The sequence below is a fragment of the Mytilus edulis genome, chromosome 2, assembly GCF_963676685.1.
Source record: "Mytilus edulis chromosome 2, xbMytEdul2.2, whole genome shotgun sequence".
Taxonomy (NCBI): Eukaryota; Metazoa; Mollusca; class Bivalvia; order Mytilida; family Mytilidae; genus Mytilus; species Mytilus edulis.
The window spans coordinates 81,089,344-81,103,130 of NC_092345.1; the positions used below are offsets into that span (position 1 = coordinate 81,089,344).

The 13,787-nt window shown below is 31.8% G+C and overlaps 1 protein-coding gene across 2 annotated transcripts; it reads left to right on the forward strand.

The window, feature by feature from the left end:
• Nucleotides 1-2,203: 2,203 nt before the first annotated feature.
• LOC139513099 (uncharacterized) lies at nt 2,204-13,454 on the forward strand. 2 transcript variants are annotated; one of them, XM_071301274.1, is made up of 5 exons: nt 2,204-2,644; nt 7,793-8,108; nt 8,618-8,746; nt 9,275-9,410; nt 10,016-13,454. In XM_071301274.1, the coding sequence occupies exons 1-5, from the start codon at nt 2,544-2,546 to the stop codon at nt 12,070-12,072; spliced, it is 2,739 nt and encodes a 912-aa protein (XP_071157375.1). In that variant the 5' UTR covers nt 2,204-2,543; the 3' UTR covers nt 12,073-13,454. The 2 variants fall into 2 exon arrangements, with proteins under 2 accessions (XP_071157375.1, XP_071157376.1); XM_071301275.1 differs by having other exon boundaries at nt 2,204-2,363.
• Nucleotides 13,455-13,787: the final 333 nt, after the last annotated feature.

Sequence of the window (13,787 nt, forward strand, 5' to 3'; positions counted from 1 at the left end):
AAATGTTGTGGTATTGTTATTCAAAGTGACCTCTATACACCCGGTGGTAAATTATCGTCTTTTTAGACGTAGTACTTAGATTTTGGCTGAAATCTATATACAAAATATAGCATATCGCAGGCAACATTACCTATCGAATGATTTCAAAACGTAAGATGTTCTATTTTGTTCTTCAATTGTTTTACGTTCGGAGGACGTGTTTTTCAACAGACTATCGGCATTCCAATGGGCATGCATTGTGCCCCTCTTCTTGCCGACTTGTTTCTTTATTATTATGAGGCTGACTTCATACAGGAACTTCTTAGGAAGAAAGATAAGAAGTTAGCAATATCCTTTAACTCTACTTTGCGCTATATAGATGATGTTCTTTCACTATATAATTCAAAATTTGGTGACTATGTCGAACGTATCTATCCCATAGAACTAGAGATAAAGGATACAACAGATACAGTTAAGTCGGCCTCATATCTTGACTTACATCTAGAAATTGACAATGAGGGTCATTGAGAACAAAAGAGATGATTTCAGCTTTCCAATTGTGAACTTTCAATTTCTAAGTAGCAACATTCAAGCAGCACCTGCATACGGTGTATATATCTCCCAATTGATATGATATTCCCGTGCTTGCATTTTCTATCATGATTTTCTTGATAGAGGGTTGTTGCTCACAAGGAAGCTATTAAATAAAGAGTCCCAAATGGTGAAATTGAAATAATCCCTTCGTAAATTTTACGGACGCCATCACGAGTTGGTTGACCGTTATGGAATAACCGTTTCACAAATGATATCGGATATGTTCCTTACGTCGTAACTACAATCCCCTTCCCTTTCATGAATGTGACCTACCGAATTAGACTATTTACCCGATTTGTAATCACATAAGCAACACGACTGGTGCCACATGTGGAGCAGGATCTGCTTACCCTTATGGAGCACCTGAAATCGTCCCTTGTTTTTGGTGGGGTTCGTGTTGCTTATTCATTAGTTTTCTATGTTGTGTTAGGTGTACTAGTGTTTGTCTGTTAGTCTTTTTCATTTTTAGCCATGGCGTTGTCAGTTTATATTCGATTTATGAGTCAGGTATCTTTCGTTCCTCTTGCATTGTATTCTGAAAATCCAATATAGTTTGACTTTTTATAATGCAACGTAATTGCGTAAAACTCACTTAAACAGTACGATACAAGACTGTGTGAATCAAAATAAACGATTACCCCATGAAGATGACCAGAACATCAACATTACGACATATGTCAACAAGTAGTTCGCACATCGAAATTTCATATGGATCCACAAGACATATGTGGCTTTATATGTTCTTTACAATATCATTACTGAAGCTCCCATCTTTTCTGAATCAATAAATATAGATGATTATATTGATAAAGGAGCTATTTAGTTCGCTGTCTCATAAGTAGATGGTTTCTTATTTTTATGAGATAAATAATTTTTTTGATGGCCGGCATTTTTTCTTTGTTAACAGATTCACCTTAGTATTATCATTGTCATTTCATTTTCGATGCCAAGGTTGATAATTTGAATGAATTGTTTCGTTACCAATTTGTTGATCTTCATCACAAAAGTGAGTCCATTTACTGGTAGGACAGCCTGTATAATGTCTTAAAACAAGTCTCGTATTATTATTGTAGAAATTGATGTATTGTGAGCAAACTGTCGATCATTTAAAAAAGGGGATATAAACAAGAACAGTAATGATCCTCCACAGTCCCAAACCTCTAAACAAAACACAAAATATGATATCTGGATTAAAAAAAAAGTGGTCTTCTGAGTCAGTCAGTTGTCGGTAACACCAAGTAGTCACTTTGCCTCCTCTTTGCTGTAGTCTTTATTTTGTTAATCAATGATATTCAGCAATGATTATTACTGGTGTTTCATAAGTATTTTTTTCCGTTGCGATTTTGTTTTAAGGGAAGGGTTGAGATCTTTCAAAATAGTTTGATGATGAATAAACTTTAAGGAAACAGGTTTTTTTTAACGGTAATAGTTTTGACCAGATTGTAATTTTACTTTGTTTCTTAATCTTTTTATACATGAGTAATAGAAAAAAAGAAAAAAAAACATCAACAACAAAAACACCACTGTTTAGTGTTGAAGGATGTTGAGCGTTTTCAGACATGTATAACCTAGTCACTTTATTCTGTGCCTACACAGTCGCTTGAATTTTAGTGATATATGTATGAAAAAAAAATAAAAAAAATACTGTTATATGTATAATATAGGGGAAGTTATGAAATGCGTTTTTGCGCTAAAATGTAAACAATCGTTGTATGACATCAACGGACGCCAAGTGATACGCTTCGTGGACCATTTTCTACACAAGACTAGTTTTTCTATTCATCGGAGGGGTAAGTACCTTCAATCTATCAATTTCATGGACGTATGGGCCATTTTATTTCTTTCATTCAGCATCCGACTTTGTTACAGTCGCCATGGTGGAGCTAGTCCGCACTGAATGAAAACTTTCTAATTTTAGTCGAAAGACGGTAAAATTTTCCGGATCAACTTTGCCTGTGACAAACAGCATAATGATGACACCTGAGCAATTAGAAGCTTTAAGCTACTCACAAGAAGGCCACACTATTTTATTGACCGGCCAGTGTGGAACTGGGAAAACTTATGCACTCAAGTAATAACATTTCTTACATAAAAAGTAGTATTTCCTCTTAAAATTAACAATACTAAAAAAAGGGGGGGTGTTGCTGTTCTATATTTACCAGAAAGCTGGGCTGGGGCAAAATGTTTTGCAGGCACACAGAACACAATAAACACAAAAATAACAATTTCATATGATTTTAATGTATTTCAGAAATAATTAAAATCATGTAACATCAAAAAAACAACCATGACAATATTTTAAAACTATGATCAACTAACAATTTTCACATTAAAAGAAATATGTTAAAAAGCTTGTAAAATTATACCTGTTTAATATACATGATCTATATACTGATATAGCACAGTCGCTTGATTTTTTTTTTCATACATATATCACTAAAATTCAAGTGATTGTGACTGTGGATATAGATTCTGATCAATGCTTTTAAATATAAAACTACTATAGAAATAAGTTTGTAAACTGACTTATATTAACTACTTTCAAAATGACAGTCAAACTTTAAGAGCACACTATTTAAATAAAAAGTTATTTTAAGTAAATTATTTGTTCTTCTTTAAATAATACCAAAGGCTGTCCTCTATTACATGTTTCAATGCTGGATATTTTTATTGTAAAGATGATATTCTGTTTTATATATTAATTGAGAGACAAATATGAGATCAATATATACAGCAATATTTTATAACAAAAATATTTCAAACACAAGTCTTACAGTGTACAATTGCTAACCTGTATTTCTATTATACACCAAGAACCAAGATGTACTTCAGGTACATGTATGAAATGAAAATCAAAAAGGTTTTATGAAATGATTTTTTTTTGTGGTGCAATTAAAAAATATGCAGAAAATGTATTCTCCCATATATTTGTATTGACTTTAGAGTAAATATGTAAAAAGTGATCTGACTTTAATGCAAAACTGTTAGAAAGCAGAGATAATTTATTGATTAACAAAATAATTTACTGTCATTTTAAGAAAAGATCCCTGATTAGCTTCACATGCCAATAAAAGATATCAATTTTGCTCTTGTCAATTGTTTTTAACAAAGCAATTTCAAAATTAGAAAAATTATTAAGCAGATAATGTAGTCTTCCATATTTGTTTTGACTTCAGAGTAAAAATATAAAAAGGGATCCGACTTCAATGCAAAACTTCCAGAAAGGGAATAAAACTTATTGATTAGCAATATAATTTACTGTCATTTTAAGAAAAGATCCTTGATTAGCTTCACATGCCAATGAAAGATATCAATTTTGCTCTTGTCAATTGTTTTTAACAAAGCAATTTCAAAATTAGAAAAATAAGCAGATATTGTAGACTCCCATATTTCTATTGACTTAAGGGTAAAAATGTAAAAAGGGATCCGACTTCAATCCAAAACTGTTAGAAAGGGGAGATAATTTATTGATTAGCAATATAATTTACTGTCATTTTAAGAAAAGATCCTTGATTAGCTTCACATGCCAATGAATGATATCAATTTTGCTCTTGTCAATTGTTAACGAAGCAATTTTAAAACTAGAAATATCAGTGTTTCTTTACTATAATCATAAAGGTTATTATATTTTGAAGAATTGTTAACGAAGCAATTTCAAAACTAGAAATATCAATGTTTCTTTATTATAATCACGATTTATTAAAGGTTATTATATTCTGAAGACTTTTTATAACTATTAAATTTAATAAAACACTGGAAATGAGCAATATGCAAAATATAAAACAAAGACAGCACTTTTAAAATTCAAACCAACATTTGTCAACACTATCTTTATATTTTTAGTACAAAAAAAACTTTTGAAGGTTTGGATATGCTTATGAAATTCTATTTTAAGAAAACAACAGTACATAAATAAAAAAATACTTGTTTAATAAAACTGTGAAAACAGACTAGATTAAAAAAAGTTAACTTGTATATGTTATATAGCTTTAGAATACAAATAATCTTACAAATCTAGATAATTACACCTTGCCAAAATGTTTTTTCATAATCTCAAAGAATGAATAGGTTTAGTTAATTTTCTTTTCTTATTTTGTGATGGATTTAAAGCACAAGGTGTTGTTGCCTTAAAGTATGAGGCAGACCCTCCTGAGTTGCATTTGGAAGAAAGTGTTGTCTGTCCAAGACACACTGCAGTTTGTGAGGGACCAATCTGCGCAAGAGTTGGATTAGTGTTCAATCCATTACGGATTCCTCTTAGCTGACAAAAATTATTTTCTATAATATCGGAGTTGATATATCCTGGATTGATGCTATTACCATGGGAAACAAACTTCTCACACAATGACATGAAACCTTGAATGCTGGAGTTCAAGTCTTCTCTAGTTTCAAAAGTTATGAGATTTTTTGATGAACTGTAAATTTGACATTCTTCAATTGCACGTTCCCAATCGTTAAAAAAGGATAGAACTTCCTTTAATTTTTTCAGTCTATTGTCTTGAAGATTACTTATTGGCCGCTTATCAAGAAAAATATCGACTAGAATTGATGTGTTCTCTAAAAAGTCAATAGTGGATGCAAGTTCTGCAGGATGGTCAAGGGTACTTTGATAGCATTTCATTAAGTACAACATTTCGTTACTAAGAACATCAGATGCTAAATGGTTCCTCATTTTTGACACCGGGGTAACGACAATGTGTTCTTGTGTTAAGTTTTTATGTATCGGAAAGCCATCTTGCACGTTATATTCATAGGCTTTTTCCCAGTGGTTCCACACAATTGGTTTAGAATTTAAAATTACAAAACGACCTGGTTTGGATTTGTTCTCGAAGCGACTAGCTAATATACTATTTCTGATTTTTTTCAGAACATGTTTAATGTCTTGAATAAGGCATATTTCATGGTCATACTGGTAGATATCAGAGATAATATATTTTTCATCCCTTAGATTACCAGATGATAACATGTTCATAAATAGTCTATTAGTAGTTGCTCCATCCATATTGACATAATCTACTGTAAATCCATACTGCTTCAGCTTTGAGACAACATCCCAAAAAGTGTTGTATATTTGGTAGGCACAGGCAGTTTCGCTGCCGTAATAGGCAACAGGCCAACGAAATCCTGTAAAACCATGGAAAATGTATTGAAGGCAATGTGTGGCCATTTTCACTTTCGGTTTTTTGCTGATAACAATATCAATATCATTGTTCAGGTCTCCCATATCAACATTTCCGACGATCGACCAAATATTTCCCTTCTTTACGACTTGCAAGTCATCTTGTACTGACATTTCGTCTATTAACAACCCCCCTTGCTTGCCATATGAATGTACTTTGTTTTTGGTAGCCTCATTTGCCATCCATTGGAAGTTCCTTTCAATGATGCCGGGAGCCTGGGGCAGCGAGTTTTTGTAGTACTGCAAAAGTCTTTTCGAAGGCAATATCAACATTCCGCATTTACTTAAATCCTGGTAAGCCTGTGGGGATCTACAATATAAGGATAGACATATACTAATGACTTTTGGGTCCCACCTTCTTTGCCTTTTTTCAAGCCCTGATTTTGCATTTGCCAGCTGAGATTTTAATAAAATTCGAAATTCTTCTGGAACCCCTTTACTACAAATAATATCTAATATTTTCTCCATGTCTATATGCTCTTGCTCTGTAAGATCAACAAATTCATTCTCATTATTTTCATTTTCTTTAGAATCATTTGAACTATCCTCCTTTGTATTTTTCTTTTCTTTTGATGAACTATCTTTCTTTATAGTTTTAGGTTCATTTGAAATTTTACATGTTTCTACATCAATGTTAAGCAGGTTGACATTTTGTTTCAAGCTTAAGGGCACAAACGTTGCTTTTTTGCTTACATCCAGCTTCCTTTTTTTTCTCATTCTTTGTATAGATGAACATGGTGAACAAACATCTGAAGAAACTAATATTGATAATATTTTGCGACATGATTTAGATCTATATCTGACATCGTGCATTTCTTTTTCCAAAACACTTTCCCATATTTCTGTTTCCATTTTGTTTTCCTTAGTTTTGCCATCATTTTGTTCTTTTGACGAAGTCCCTTTGCAAATTTTCAAAGTGCTGAAAACATGCAGCAAACCATCAATGTTATTTTGATTACATGCAACGTCAAATAATAATGTCACTTCATGATTTAATACTTGTAACTGACAATATCCATCTGAGATAAAGCATATTGCATGTGAAACATCTTCTCCATTTATTAAAAATTCAGTCTGGAATTTAATTTCTGTATTACCTTCATAATGTTTTAATATGCAATATTCAGGAACACGAATTGTGAAGTTATCTGAAGTTTCTGTAAGTGCAGAGTCGCATACTTTTGCCGTTAGGTTATAAACAATATATTTGGATTTTCCTTTGTATCGAATCTTCCTTTTAATGTTAGGGAATACTGCTATAATAACTTTCGAAAATACATCTTTGGATGGCACAATGATTTCTTTACAAAATTGAACTGAACATTTGGAATGAATGTCATCCAGTTTTTCCTCAGCCGTCTCACTTTCCTTGTAGTTAATTGCAAGCCTGAAAATAGCATAAAGAACAAGTTTAAAAAGGAGTTTTAGTAATACATGACATATAATAAGGCTTTTTTTAACCCCCCAAAAATACAACATAAAACACAAACAACAAAATAAAAGCAATATATTATGATTCAATAAATATTAAGTTTACATTGACTAAAGCGCATAAGATAAGTGTTTTTTTTACTATAAAATTAATGACAAGAGGCTTAATTAGTTTGTGCGGATTAATCTCAATAATTTAAAAATTAACTTAAATATAAAAAAAGTAGATGTGGTATGATTGCTAATGAGACAACTCTCCACAAGAGAGCTAAATGACCTAGAAATTAACAACTATAGGTCACCGTATGGCCTTCAACAATGAGCAAAGCCCATACCACATAGTCAGCTATTCAACATAGGCGAATTCAAGGGGGGGGGGGGCTGGGCCCCCCCTTTCGTGGGAAAAATTTGGTTGATTATATAGGCCCCTTAAGAAAAGTTCTGGATCCGCCACCGTTCAAGGCCCGGAAATGACAATGTAAAACAATTCAAACGAGAAAACTAACAGCCTAATTTATGTATTTTCTTTAAATCATGGATTGAAACAGGAAATGTAACTCAGTTAGTTCTGGTTTAATAAAGTTTTAATTGTTAACATATTTATTTCAGGAAGATCATACAAGCTTTAAAAAAGCAGAAGTCAGTGGCCATAACATCAACAACAGGTGTTGCAAGTTGTGAACTTGGTTTTGGGGCAACTACACTTCACCACTGGTCTGGCATCAAGGATGGAAGAATGACAATGGATGAGTTACAGGAAACATTTTTGTTTGACGAGCAATTTGCGGAGGCCAGAAAAAGGATCCAGGAGACACAAACGTTGTTTATTGATGAAATTGGCATGCTTTCAAAAGTGATGTTTGAAAAGGTTGAGCTACTTTGTCGCCTTGTAAAGGACAAGAAACTCTACTTTGGTGGTCTTCAGGTATAAATGAATTTAAATTTGTTTGGGCCCTGCATCTAGCATGTGGGATCCTTATAGTTTCACTTTGTTCATTTCTTCATCTACAATTTTTTGTGAACACAAACTTACAAAAGTTAAAATAGTAAAGAACTGAAATTTTGTAGTGTACACTTACATTTTTAAATTTTATTTGCTTTCTAGGGATATTATTCAAGTTATGGTACTTTATGTCATAACATTTCCCTTTTTATTTTATTAGAATAACATTGCTTTCATCCGATAACATTTCTTCAAAGATCTTGTTGTTGCATGAAAGCAACCATAAAGATTTAAAAAGGTTTTAAATCCATGGTTAAGTTAACCTCCTTTACTAAAATACTAGTAGTTATTGCAAAACAGTAAAAGTAATAGTTCCAAATATTGTTAATTTGTATTAAAAATATCTTGACCTGTAATAAATGATGTTACAGCCAAACTTAAATTAAATTGCTGAATAATGATTATAATCTAACAAAATTTTTATTTTTCAGGTAATCGCCAGTGGTGATTTTAAGCAGCTGCCACCTGTTCCAAACTACCGCTACAATGATACGGGTGAATACTGCTTCACTAGTGATGTATTCCTAAAGACATTTCCTCATCATTTTAACTTCAAAATTGTAAGTACTCTTCAGAAAATCATGAACATAAATAATCAGATAAATATTTGCTTTTATTATACTTCACATTAAAATGCAATATTTTGATTGGCTAAACCTAACGAGAGTGTTAATTTACTCCATCACATTGCTGAGCGGGTGACATTAATCTTATGAAGAAAAATAAATCTGTTTTTACACTAAATCATGCTGAATAAACATCAACAAATAACACATTCATCAGAGATGGGAAATCTTTATAAATGTATAAAAAAGAAAATGCAAATGCAATTCATAAATACAAACGTACAAAAATGCTTATGTTGTATAAATATTTATGAAGTCAGAAAATGTTTAAGAAACAGCACCATCAAATATTAGATAATTTTTTTAGAGTTATCCCCCATTGTCTTAAATAAGATAATATATCATGTATATGAGAAACAGACATTTTAAGTCTTATTTAAATGAGGAAATGGTTGAGGTGAAAATTTTTATATGATTATGTTAGTATGGCTTTAGGAATAAATCATTAAATGATATTTTCAGGTAGTTCGACAAAATGAAAAACAGTTGGTAGAGGCTGTAAATCAGCTGTGTGATGGTGAACCCTCTGCAGAGACAGAAGCTTTTTTAAAAGGCTTAGACAGACCTTTACCAGCTATGCAGGATGGACTTGAAAATGGTGAGTTACTACACCATGGCTACAATTTACAGTTTATCGTATCATTCATATCTCGAAATTTTACAATCTAGGACCATGTAACACTGTATACAGCTACAAGTTAAATAAGACAAAAGTTACCTACACTTTAAAAAACATTCAGAAAGCTGTACAGTTTTATAAAAATCCTGGTTGATTTAAAAAATTTATAGTGTTTTACCAATTAATGAAATACATAAAATTTGACAGCAATAAACCAAACTACCAAACAAACCTGGTATTGTGTAAGATCAATATATAATCGGGAATGCTGTAGATTTTATCAATGTTCAGAGTACACGGTATGCAATTTTTTCATAGTTGAAGGCCGTATTTGAACTTTGATGGAGAGTTGTCTAGTTGGCAATCATACCACATCTCCTTATTTTTACGTACCTGGATAACCATTACTCAATCAGATTTTTAAGTAAAGTTTAAGACAAAAATCAGGTACAGTTAAGTTACTGTCAAGATAATGTTAATTCTTGTCTTATTGAGTACAAAATATGGTCTTTCAAACTCTCGTCTCAGTAGTTTGTAGTGAAAGGCCTATAATTGTATTCTAACAAAGTGTTATATTTTTGCAGAAGTCCCGGATGTGAAGTATCTGTTTGGAACAAACTTTGATGCAGAGTACATGAACATTGAAAAACTTGATGACAACATTCCAGGTGAACCTACATATTTGAAATCTGTGGATTCTGGTAAAACAGCATTGCTACGTGATTGTGCTGCACAGAAGATACTAACTTTAAAAGTTTCAGCTCCTGTAATGCTGATTAGAAATTTAACCTTTGGTTTATATAATGGATGCATAGGCAAAATACATTCTATATCTGAGGATAAAGTTGTTGTTGTTTTTGATGGGAGACTTGTGGATATTGAAAGATGCATATTTGAGGTATATGATCCTTCTTGTAAAAAAATGTTGGCCTCACGTTTACAATTTCCGTTGCGCCTAGCATATGCAATGACAGTGCATAGAGCTCAAGGTCAGAGCTTACAATTTTTAGAAGTTGACTGTTATTCATTTTTCTCACCTGGGCAAATGGGTGTGGCTGTTGGTCGGGCAATGACAATTGATGGTTTGCGTATCATAAACTATAATTCTAAGGCTGCTAAATTAAAGCATCGTTCAGAGGTATATGACTTCTATTATCATGAAAGTTTGAGACCAATGCAAAATTTGGAGTGCTGCAAATCTTTATATGAAATTGGTATTAATGAAAATGTAGTTGCTTTCGAAGATGGTATGGATAATGAAATTATGAATTTTGATAATGATCTGGATGAAAATTATTTCAGTTTTGATGAGGATTGGGACGTTGATGTTAATCAAGATGGTGCGTTAAATGAGCAGCAAAGGCATCCACCCGCAGACCTGATTTGTCCATTTTTGATTAAAACCTTTTTTGAAAATTACAATGATTCAGACATAGAAATTTTGAAAGCAAATGAGCCAAAACTTAATACTCTTTTAAATCACCATTACTCTAAAGTGCAGGAACTTTTAAAAAACCATCCAAAATCATCTTCTGACTTCGCTACTGTATTTAAGAATATGAATGTGTACTTAATTAGTGATATATACAAAGAGATTTATAATAATACTATCGGCAATACTGGATTGGAATCAAACAGAGTCTCAACTAAATTATTCAGATGGACCTTTCAGCAGGAAATTGAACTAAAGGCTAAGAAAATAGTAAATGATAAGAGGGAAGAATTGTGTGTTGATAATTTAGATGACAAAGTATCTTCTGTAGCTGGATCATCAAAACTTAGATATATTGCGGGTGCTTGCATATTTCACTCTGTTAAACAATTAAAATCTACTGTCTTAAATAAGTTGACAAAAAAAGGTAAAAATTCAAAGTTGGACAGACAGTTAGCCTTCAAAAAACAACAGCTGTTATCTAAACTGAGGGTATCGGAGGAGGAAATAACATCAACCTCGGAAGAACCAGATAGTCTGAATGAAATAAAAATGAGACAAGGTGAAGGAAAACATCTATTTCATGTTAGTGATGATGTGTTCCACTTTTTCTGTACTCTTAATAAGAAACTGCAGTGTCATCTAACTGATACTGCGTTTCATTATTATGGGAAAAATGTTCATTTTAAATGTAAATTGGCCATAAAATCAGACGAAATATTAGTTAGAGAATGGTGTGACTTGTTTAATGAAACACATGGGGTTGATGAGTCTGAAAATGCCATTGAGGTCTTTACATCTGTAATATTAGATTTATTTGATATGATTACTGATTATTTTATCAAAGTTGCACTTTCTAATGGTTTGAAAAGGTTTAAGTCAACCATACCTAAAACAAAGAAACAAGCACTTAGGTCAAACATACAAGCTGTTCAGAGTACCACTGAGTCGAAAGTTAAAAAGAGGAAATATGATGCAGCATGCAGTTCAGACAATGTCAATTTGGTTTTCAGTTGTCCAGTTTGCCAAAGCACAATATTAGAAAATCCAAAAACTTATAAGGATCAAAGTATTGGTTGCGACTTTTGCAATGAATGGTATCATTATAAATGCGTATCTTTGAAAGGAAATGAGAACTGTTTAACCAAAAAAAACTCTAAATGGAAGTGTCCTAACTGCAAAGAAAGTACCAAGAAAAAAACAAAGTGAAATGCGCATAATCATACAAGATAACAAAGGCCAGTGGTGATACCATTCATTGTAAAATTTACTTGGGACAGGCACAAAAACATATGAGAAGAACATAGATATATATATAAACATGCAGACAAAATACAACATGATATACATGAATATAAAAAGATTACACAAAGAAAAGCAAAATAAAAAATTTAAAAAATAAACTCAAGCAAATGTCAAAAGCACATACAGATGTACACAGCAGAAAGCACTTTTTGCTACTCTGAAGAGCTTGTATTTTTTACCTTCTTTAAAAGTATCTTATGTTAAATCTTGGGTGAATGCTTATAACCAAAATAACCAAGGAAATTTCAGAACAATGTGTCAATTTAACGCATCATTCTTATTTTCTATAAAGATTTTTTTTAAGTATCTGGAATAATTTTTATTTGAGAAAAAATAATACAAAATTCAGGTTTTATTTTGGAAACTTGGATATACTCCAAATTAGAAGTTTATCTAAGAATTTGTACTAAATGTGATTTAAATAAAGTGGTAGATGAACTTCATTTTGTTATAGAATGAACTGCATACTCTAAGGTTAAAGATTTGTTTTAGGTATGGTTGATTATATTATATTAAAACCTAATGATAATCAATACTGATTTAGGTTCTTTTTCTATTGTAATGTTTGTCTATATTAAAATTATTTGCATACAGGCTTTAACTGAGTAGCTGTTTCACATACCATGGGTCACTGATGAAACAGCCATTTTAAAGAGGGGGGTTCCCAACCCAGAGTAAAAGGGGGGGGGGTCCAACTATATGCTCCCTTTAAATGCATTGATTGTTAAAAAAAAAAGGTGGGTTCCAACCCCCGGAACCACCCCCTGGATCCGCCAATGTTTGTTTGTTTTGAAATAATTAAACTTACACAAATATGTCCCTCATGTGTACAGTCAGGGGTACTACTTAAACAAGTGATTTCAGAATCACTTCTTTGAGTGATTTTGGCTGTGAAATATTAAAAATTTTCCCACAGACTTTTTAAAATCACTGAAACAAGTAATTTGAGAAGAGAAGTTAAAATGTAATCACTTTAATAAGTGTTTATAATACTTTTTGATATTTTTCACACAAGGTTGATTTTTTTTATTAAAGCACTTAAAGAGGGGGGAGGGTCTGTGTCATAAATTTTACAAATTCATTAAGTTTTAACATAAATTTTAAAAAAATATTTAAGTTTTTTTAATGCTTTCAATCAAATTATTATTTTTTTAATAATTAAATCACTTAAAGGTATTGGGGAAATCTGCATTCAGAACTTTTTGTTTTTGTTTTTATTGCCTTTGTTTTTCTTGTAATTGTAATTTTATTTTGCCATATATGTATATTCACTTTGACCTTCGAGAATACCATTTATGGAAATTAAATATATTCTATGCTATTTTTTGTTGTATTATTTACCATGAAACCAGCTGTAAAACGTCATCATCAAACTTTGAATTTTGCGCCATATAAACTTATTGGAATTTGGCGGTTGATTACCTCCCCTTAATATTTCACGATTGGGGATGTAGAGAACAGTAAAATATTGGTTGCTAAATTTCTCTAATGTTCATAATAATCTACTTTAATTAATATGAAGTGTTTAACCTCAAATGTAGCTATATTGACGATGAATAGGATATTTTGGATTAATATTAATCATTCAGTGCGGACTAGCTCCACCATGGCGACTGTAA

Coding starts and splice junctions, on each gene's coding strand:
- LOC139513099 (XM_071301274.1), top strand. CDS start 2,544: ATGATGACACCTGAGCAATTAGAAGCTTTAAGCTACTCACAAGAAGGC. Junction 2,645..7,792: donor GGGAAAACTTATGCACTCAA/GTAATAACATTT, acceptor TATTTATTTCAG/GAAGATCATACAAGCTTTAA. Junction 9,411..10,015: donor GCAGGATGGACTTGAAAATG/GTGAGTTACTAC, acceptor ATATTTTTGCAG/AAGTCCCGGATGTGAAGTAT.